This window comes from Priapulus caudatus, unplaced genomic scaffold (assembly GCF_000485595.1).
Source record: "Priapulus caudatus unplaced genomic scaffold, Priapulus_caudatus-5.0.1 Scaffold44, whole genome shotgun sequence".
Taxonomy (NCBI): Eukaryota; Metazoa; Priapulida; class Priapulimorpha; order Priapulimorphida; family Priapulidae; genus Priapulus; species Priapulus caudatus.
The window spans coordinates 724,230-733,342 of record NW_014577105.1 but is presented as its reverse complement, the minus strand read 5'-3'; the positions used below and the strand labels follow the sequence as shown (position 1 = coordinate 733,342).

The window sequence follows — 9,113 nt, the reverse complement described above, 5'->3', positions numbered from 1 at the left end:
CTCTCCTAGGACACCAAGGGGGTCTTTTCACCGCTCCATAATCCACCCTTAAGAGGCATGATGAGAGCGCCACTAAAAAATCACACCCTTAAGAGCATGATGGAGAGCTCCCACTAAAAATTCACACGCTTTAAGGGATGATGGAGAGCTCTTGAGGCTCTCCATAATGCTCTAGGGTGTGAATGATGGAATCATGACCAATCCTCAGCGTCTAGAGTGAAATCCAAAACGAAATTGGATGTCATTCAATCTACTGATTATCATTCATTCTCACCTTCATTCATTCAATGGCTTCGTCAGGATTACATTCTTTTCATCCAACAACGCCAACACTAGGCACACAGCGATTAATAAAAAGAGCTGATCGGATGAAAAAATAAACTTGTTTATTTATCTGATTTCCATCCTTAGAGATTCTAACCCATGTACCTGCATATTTCAGCATAAATACATCAACAATCCATCAACAAACTAGCGAATTACTTGTACGTAGTAGCCACGTATGTAGCCCATCCAGCCCTACGACTGTTTCACACGTCAGCAGAAAAACCCACTTCTCGCCACGTATAGTAGAAAACGAGCAGGTAACTTGTGGCTACCGTATAAGGTACTGTATTTGGATGCTTTGTTTAGTTTGTATTTATATATATATATAAACCAGAGGGTATAACGCAGAGCCTCGTACCTCTGCCGATACGTTCAGTTACTTACACACCACAAATTGTTGTGTATTGCTAACTTTTTTGTACCCCCCTACATTGAGAACTCTATGGAGCGCTATTTCACATAATACTATATAGACAGTACTTTGTGCGCGATTTCCAACAGCTGGCCACTTAATAATACTATAATATACCTATAATATACCTATAAAGGAAAAGGTATTATTAGCTTTTGATAATTAGCTTGGTATCCCACCACCTCTCATGACCTACTACCTATGTAGCACTTGGCTCTGCAACATACCGCGTTGGGATGCATGCATGCGTGCGTGCGTGCAGCTGTGAGGGCGTGCGCACGCGCGCGTGTGCCGTTGTTGCTATGATGTGGCGCGGTCATCGTGGCGCCCACCGTTCTCCGTGCGCAGCGTCTGTCGCAGACAGCGGCAATACAAGCGTCAGTCTGTGAGCATCCCTGCTTCTGAGTCACACACTGCGCGCGCCGGAATCAATACCGCACTATAGACGGACACAGCGCGTACTAATGTGCGTGCGTTCTGCGGCGTTGCACTGCTAAGGGGGCCTATCTAGCGAGGGAGACGGGCGTGTTGGCGGCAGGGCGATGCTGCGCCGGGAATCGCTAGTGTGAAGGGAGAATCGGGGAGTGGTGCATGCCGCCACGTGTGTGTTCCTCGGTGACAGCAAGTGTAAGAGACAGAGAGAGAGAGGGTCGGTGATGGTAGTGACTAAGAAACACTCGTGGAAGCCAACACTGACGGATATGGACGCACACGTCAATGTCAACGTGGGGGAGATTGTCAGCCACTGGGAGCCGAAGCGCAAGGTAACCGACAATGACCCGATTATTATTTCGCGTAGACGAGGCTTGCGGGGAGAGAGCGAGATGGGAGGGACAGCGACAGAAATGTAGGTAGAAATAAAGATAGACCGACAGACGGACGGACGGACGGACGGAGGGACAGACAGACAGGCCAATACAATGTTGTACATGGCTTGTACGTATCTGCGTTTCTGTAGTACGAAGCACAGGCACTTGGAGCGTTTCTATAAAATATAATGCTAAATAAATACGAAATCTATTTACTACCAAAGTCTTAATGTTTCTCTAGGCCTACTCTCTTTCACCTATTATTGCCGACAATTTCCTGTAAATGCCGTCCAAATGATCATCTGCAACACACGCTGGGTGCAGCACGCAGGCTGCTGCACACTGACACATATATATCAGGAGTTAATTATGCCTGGCCTAACCTTGTCTGTGCGCCGTACGTAACCCGTAAATATAACGCGGCATGTTTTGTGAGTGTTTATGGACTCGCTGCGATTGTCCTCCCAGCCACACCCGTACAACGTGTGCAGCATAGCGTAGCGGTTCTGCTGCAGCCGGGCCAGACAGATGCGTGCGTGCATCCGGCAGTTTTTAAAAACCCGGGCGTCGCGTCGCTGTGAAGTGTAGAGCCGTAGTAGCCACAGGCACTTGGAACGTCTCAAAACTCGAACATGAATAAGAGAACATGAATAACTTCTCTTATTCATGTTGTCTGTGCACAGGGCATGCGTGCGGTGTACTTGTGTGTTGCAGATGAGCATTTGACCGGCATTTACGGGTAATTATCGGCAATAATAGGCGAAATAGAGTAAAGAAACATGAATACTTTGGTAGTAAATAGATTTCGTGTTTATTTACCTTTTTTTATTGAGACGTTCCAAGTGCCTGTGGTAGTAGCCACAGTGGCTGACTGGCAGATGAAGAGGACGAGCAAGCCGAGAGGGTTGAGCGTATATTGTATTGGCGGGGATCACTCATGCAGCTCTAGGTCAGTACGGGCGGTCTACTTTCATGCTTTGAGCCTCGAGTTCTTCTGTCAGTGAGACGCTAGCTGTTGTAGCGTAATTGACCAAGATGAGGTGACTGTGAGGTGAATGCTCTTGTAGGTGGATCTTGTTACCCGTGCCGTGGCGGTGCTATGTGCCTGTAGGGTAGGTAGTTCACGACGTAGACCTCTACCTAGGTTAGTAAACAACTCGACTTGATCCTGTTAGGATGCGCACGTGCGTGCGAGTGTGTTCGTGAGGATGCACGTACGTAAGGAAAGGGGGTGTGCGCCCATACGTCTGCATACATGTGTGTGCCTGTATGCGTGTTTGTTTGTGTGCGTGCGTGTGTGTGCGCGCGCACACTTATGTTGTACCGTTCTCTCTACCGGTTAACCTTCCATGCGGGTTAGTGTTACAACAAACGTTCTGCCGTCTCAGTGTGTCAGCGTTCGTGAACTTCTTGTAGCGCAGTGCTGACACATACGCTGATCCAGGCACACTACTGACCCGCGTGCTCTCCTATACATGGCGTCGGGTGCGTGTGCGTGTGGATGAGGAAACTCTACTAGCAGCTATTCAGCATTGTGAGGGTCGCGGCTATCGTCTGCTTTCTTCCTCCTAGATAACTCTCGTGCGGAATTGACTCTATAGACTAAATTAAGCACTGTGTAAGTATGTATTATCGGCTGTGTTAGGCGAGCTCGGCTGTTTGGTGTTGTGGTGTGGTGTGTTTGTGCGCACTGTGTATACGCAGGGTGGCAGGATCAGGCTTGGGAACAAATGGCGATATGATCCGCTGGCGTGTCAACAGACCACGACAGCGATCATGATGTTTGAACCTTCGCATTCGCATTACGTGTAAACACTAATATTTACACTGCATGTGTGCGGGTGTGTGCGCGCCGGCTCGCAACACATATTTGTTTTCTTGCGCGTGCGTGCATGTTTCTAAGGTCATGGGGTGGATTCTATACTCATGGAAATATAAACAGCAGTTTATTTTACGCAATAATAGTATATTTACAATTAACACAAAACCAAAAATACATCACTTATGGTTGATCTATTTTTAATGAACGAATGAAACAATCGTGTGCAACGAGTGTTGCAATAATAGTACAAATCTACCGTTAATTGGTTTACAATTGCAGGAGGTACAGTAAAGTGAACAATGTAAACCTTTATGTGCTACTACAGGTCACCACAGTCTGCCAGCATGTGAGCTAGAACTAGGTGACATAGATTGGTGATGATGATGATATATGCAAGAAGTCTTATTGAAGCAACCCTTCTGGTTTGTAGCGGGTTACCTTTGCCTGACGCCAATGCCTGTGCTTTTTGGTTTGTGGATTTTTGCGAGTGTTTTTTGATCTTCTGTTTTTGTCTTTCAAGAGACTCTTATCAGGAGAATTAAAGGTAAATCGTATTTTAGTTATCTCTAGAGACTCTTTTCTTTCTAAACTACTGAAATATTATTATCTACGGTAACAAGAAATTTAATATGCCAACATATTCAACCAAGTAATGTTATTGCTGTGATCGAGCGGCTAGCTTGAATTCGTAATAATATGTAAATGTAAATTCCGAGAATGTCCATCAAATTTACGCTCTACATCTACGTAGGTATTTTAATTGCTGTTAGCGGATTAGAAAGATGGAAATGTGTGTTATCTTTTAAAGAGCTATGATAATCTATCTGACTCTAGGCTATGTGCCGCGCTCTTCTCCCCCGTAACACTTTCCCTGCCTACTACGCTACGTTGCCTCACCTCGTCTAAATGGAATTTACGAATGAACTGCATTCCTTGGTCCCGAATCCGCCCTAGTTTTCTCAAACAGTTCCACAACAAAGTTTATATAAGAAGAAATAACAATTAAATAAACATGGGAGTCGTGTTTTACTGTTCAATGTTGGGTGTAACCATCTATTTATTGGTACACTATATATATATATATATATATATATATATATATATATAGGTTACTTTAGAGAATTTGAAGCGGGATTCGCGTGTGTCTAAAATATTAAACAAAAATAGGGATGGATTTTCGCAAGACATGCAGGCACGTGGTGTGAAAACTTCTGTAGGCAGGAGTAGACGTCTGCTGCATTCATCCACGCTAAATTGCTGCAATTCCAAATTTCAACTACGTGCGAGAACAACAGCGGTAGCCGCGGTTGATGTACGCAGGGGGTCACCGTCGCCAGATTTACATCAGACATTCTCTCTAACAGCGCTGGCGCTCGCGCGTGTGTTGTATGCCGTGCTCCCTGGGCAGCAGTACTCTGCCTCCGCGTCTGTGGGACGCGCGGATAGATCTGGCGGCACCGGTGTAGCTTGCGTCAACACGGACACGCCTTGTTAGCTACCACCGGTAGCACTTGTGTGCTGTGCACGCGCGGGGGTATCACAGGTAGCAAGCGGTTGGGCGTTCGCTAGCAACTGATTGCAGTCTGCACTGCTGTGCGTGTGTGTTCGTGTATGTGTGTGTGTGTGTGTGCATGCAGACAGCGAGCGAGGTGGTTGACTATACTTGGCGTGATATTACTCCCTTCCTGCACACCAGCTTCCTGCCTTGTTCGCACGATTCGCGTGTTGGCTTTTCGTGTGTCGCAGCCCGACAGAAATCGCAGCACGTGAGTATTAGGGGGTATCGTTCTTGAGTTGCCTGTAAAGTGAATAACTGCAGTCGAGTGCGAAAACACGCATATCAGAGACGGAATTGCCTCACTAGGTGTGAATTGGGCATATCATTAATAAATCTAGAAGATCGTTGACTGGGTTAATGACCCCTGACGTCACAAACTGCTAGCGATATGTTTGATTGAGTAATCGGTTTCGTGAAATCCATGACACACGCATTAATTGGGTGGTAATGTGTTTGCTTACGAATAATTAAGTCATAATTATATAATAACTCGGCTGTAATGTTCGTTATGAGTTATTGCTAACATTTGTTGGAATGGTACGGGCCTGTGCATACAGCCGTGTAGATGGATGGTGATGTGTGCACACTGCATGGTGATAGCAGGAAAATTGCAATGGAGGGGGATGTGACATTCTTGTATCATTTTAAGCACCATATATGCGCTAAAAATGCACATCTAGCAAACCACTGGAGATTTTATTTAAATGTTTCCAATAAGAATCATTATATAATTGGTTATTCGCTATATATATATACACTGCCTCACTGCACTACACCCTGGCCATGACTCCACCCACTGCTTCCTCATTGTCTATTACCTTGGCAATAGTTTATTTTTTGCACGCGCTTTACTTGTTATGTTTACATTTTTCTTTAATTTCGCCTTTCATTTTTTTTCCACTGCATTATTTCAGCTTTTCGTTGCGCTGGACATTTACCTCACCTGCATGCAGTTCATGTGAGTCAGGTGCACCTGTGCTACACTTACTCAGCCGAAGATGTCTGCTATACCCACGGTAACAACCATTATACGTAATTCTCCTATATGCATTTGTGTTTAGTTATTTTTCTAACATAGATATATAGGGGTGATACATGGTTGGTTTAACAGTACAGGTATTCGTTATGGTATGCACAGTTCTGGTACGTTTATCCAGAGCATCTTAGTGTAACGCTCGGTAACGTACACGTACGTATCTTGGTAAACCACCGTTAGTCTGACAGCATGTTTCTTAATGCCATATTGCTGACGTTTCCAATGTGCTGATGTTCGTACTTCCTCATCCGTTGGGGATATTCCTTGCCTTGCGCCCAGCCCGTTCCTCAGGGGTCTGTGAATCATCGCCCCCTTCTCCTCTACACAGCGTGATGCAAGACGAGGGACATCCGTGCTCCTTTGTAGGCTCGCCGCTTCTCACGCTCATTAAGTTCATATCGCGTGGAGTACCGATGAGTACGCATGCGCGCCGCCGTGTGCGTGGGGTTGCAGTGCGTATCGTAGAGTATAGTGTAGGTCACTGCGTTTTTTTACAACTCGACCTAGCACAACCACCGACCAGCCATGCATTATTGCTGATGAAGGAATCCCTACGCGCTCGCGTCGAGCACAAATTATTAATGACCTTGAGAGATCACGTGGAAGCTTTTTTCCCCACACATCTACACATCGCTAATAATTCATCTAACTGAGTGATTTACATCAGCAGGCAGATGCATCGATATATATATATTGTAGTCGCGGGATAATTTCGGCTGCCAGACAACTGTGCGCTGTAGCTTGCGTGCTATGTGCGCCGTGTAATTGTGTGTAAAACAGGAATAAAATGAGAGTAGAGGGATGTAGTTTACAAACTGCCGTTTCACCGTATATTATATACTCACTAAAACACATACAAATCACACAGGGTAAAGTAAAGGTTGCGCACTACACATAAAATCTAACAACAGACGAGTGTGAGCACGAGAGCCCCGTGTGGCCTGTGCGGCCTGTTTTATACCTTCTGTTGTAAGATGAGTCGTGAAGCCCTTACCAAATATGTTCCCACCAATCACTGCTGGCCACCGGGACGGCATAGGGTTTGGGACTATCGGCTATGGTCAGTTTTTAGAGTGTTATGTAGTGAACGGCCAATGGCGAGTAAGGAGTGGAGATGTTTTTACGCCCCCTCGGCCACGTAGGTGACCGATGTGGGTATGACGTAGGGCGGACGATAGTCAACGAAGCAAACGCTCTCATTCTGGAATGCTTTTTTGCTGTTATCATAACTTTTATTGAGGCTGTAATAAGCTGTGTGTGCGAGGGAAGCGAAATTTTCACGTGATCTATAGTCACCCCCGGGGCCCCATCGCTGTCATATTGGGTCGTGTTACCACGCTCAAGAATCCATCATCGGCGGGCCCAAACCCGCCCGCGGGGAAACTCATCCCGTTATACTTCGACCTGCCCGCAGTCGCAGCGGGGAAGCTGCGGGAAAGCCACGGGATGCGGCTCCATGGCAATAAACTGGTGATCCTCTCCGAGGGCCGGATCAATGCGATAGCAGGGAATTCAATAGAACAGCTTGCTCTTCGTTAGTATGGTCGCATTCGAACAAGCGGCAGCCACGAGCAACGCATGCTCGAGTATGGCTTCTTCGTGAACTGGGCCCCGTACTCGTCTACACACAAATGCAAATGCAGTGCTGCGATGATGGCTACTGTTGTATTTGCATTGTCAAGTACTCGCATCGGGGATATCGCTCCACCACCCGCCTCCTGCATGCAGAGAAGCCGTGGAGAAGGCGAGGTGCTGCATGCGAGTGAGCACTCGATAGTGTAAATATGGTGGTTACCAGGAGTACGTAAGAATATTCTTATGTACGCCAGCAGTCAGACCACCCCGCGGCTGATGCAATGCTGGTACTGCTGCGGCGATGGTTGCTGTTTGTATGTGTACGCTTGCATTCGTGAGGGCGCACGCGCGTGTGAGAGTGAGTATAATGTGTTTATTGTGGCTTCCATGAGAAAGATGTGTGCGTGGAAGGGGGGGTGCTTAATTAGCACCGGCTCATCAAATATGACATTTTCATTGCGCCATTGTTGAATATTCGCGTGTGCATGCACTGCATCGTCACACCGCATTATTACGTGTACTAGCAAGAGTAGATAATAACTACTGTTAAATACTGATAATTACTAATACTAAATACTAATAATTACTGATAAATACTGTTATTATCTACTCTTGGTACTAGTAACCTTTTTATTACTTTATAACGCTTGGGTGTACCGTATCGTTTTGTATCGTGGGTAGCTGTCTATATCGTGATATGTATTGTATCGGCCGTAGTGCTGCAATGGGCGACCATACATACATACGCTGTAATGATATATGGTTATCGATTTTTTCTGTGGTCAATATCGCGTTCGTTGGTTAACAACGGCAATAAACCTGTTATCATGTAACTATATTTGTGACGTCCGATCGATCACGATTTGTGACGCACGGGCATCATGTGGTATGTTTCTTTCAGACTTTTCAATTCAGGTGCAATTTGATCAGAGATCTGATCAGTAAAATGCCTATCTGACTCTTCGTCTGACTCTCTGTATTCATAATGATTCACCTTCTTATAACTGTATCAGTAATCACAATAATTGCATCTGCAGAATCGCATGTGTCGGCTTACATATTTATTAGCAGTGCGTACCAGCCTGCACAAATGCATTCAGCCAGCTGTTTCCTACTCGGTTCCAAAGTACGTCATTGGCGCAGCAGGCTCCTAGGAGGCATACTCTGACGACTATCCTCCGCATCGTTTCCTTGTTAATGTGCTTAAAGTGACTACGTCACGAATTTTCTATGGTAAAATGTGTAAATTTTTTGTTGCCATTTTCTTTACATTAAAAGTAAGAACTAACGGGACTAAACGTATCGTCAAATTCTTACCTGATTAGATTGTTTCTCAACTAGCTAAAAATACAAAAAACCTGGACGATTTGATATTAGTGTTCATAACATTAATTGCTTGCTATGGGCTATGTATGAGTCACAAGTGTATGTTCACATCGAACAATATAGTAAAATAAGAAGTATAATGCAGCAATTTAACCATAAAAAGTGAACAGAATCACTTATATTTTGTGAAAAAGTGGATTTTTTTTAATTTTTTTTTAGTTACGGTGACGTAATCACTTTAAGCATTG

At 45.2% G+C, this 9,113-nt stretch overlaps 1 protein-coding gene across 8 annotated transcripts in view; it reads left to right on the top strand.

The window, feature by feature from the left end:
• LOC106820723 (coronin-2B-like) overlaps window positions 1-9,113 on the top strand; it is a 53,040-nt gene that overhangs the window by 17,150 nt on the left and 26,777 nt on the right. For 3 of the 8 annotated variants that reach the window (XM_014825236.1, XM_014825231.1, XM_014825239.1), the window contains exon 3: window positions 5,843-5,944. The exons of 1 other annotated variant lie outside the window; for it this stretch is intronic. In XM_014825236.1, coding sequence (XP_014680722.1) covers window positions 5,927-5,944 — 18 coding nt within the window. In that variant the 5' untranslated portion in view covers window positions 5,843-5,926. Of the gene's footprint in view, window positions 1-1,349; window positions 1,504-2,585; window positions 2,661-3,019; window positions 3,167-4,929; window positions 5,137-5,842; window positions 5,945-9,113 lie in introns of those variants that run through there. 4 more of the 8 variants (XM_014825235.1, XM_014825233.1, XM_014825234.1 and 1 more) reach the window with 4 other exon arrangements.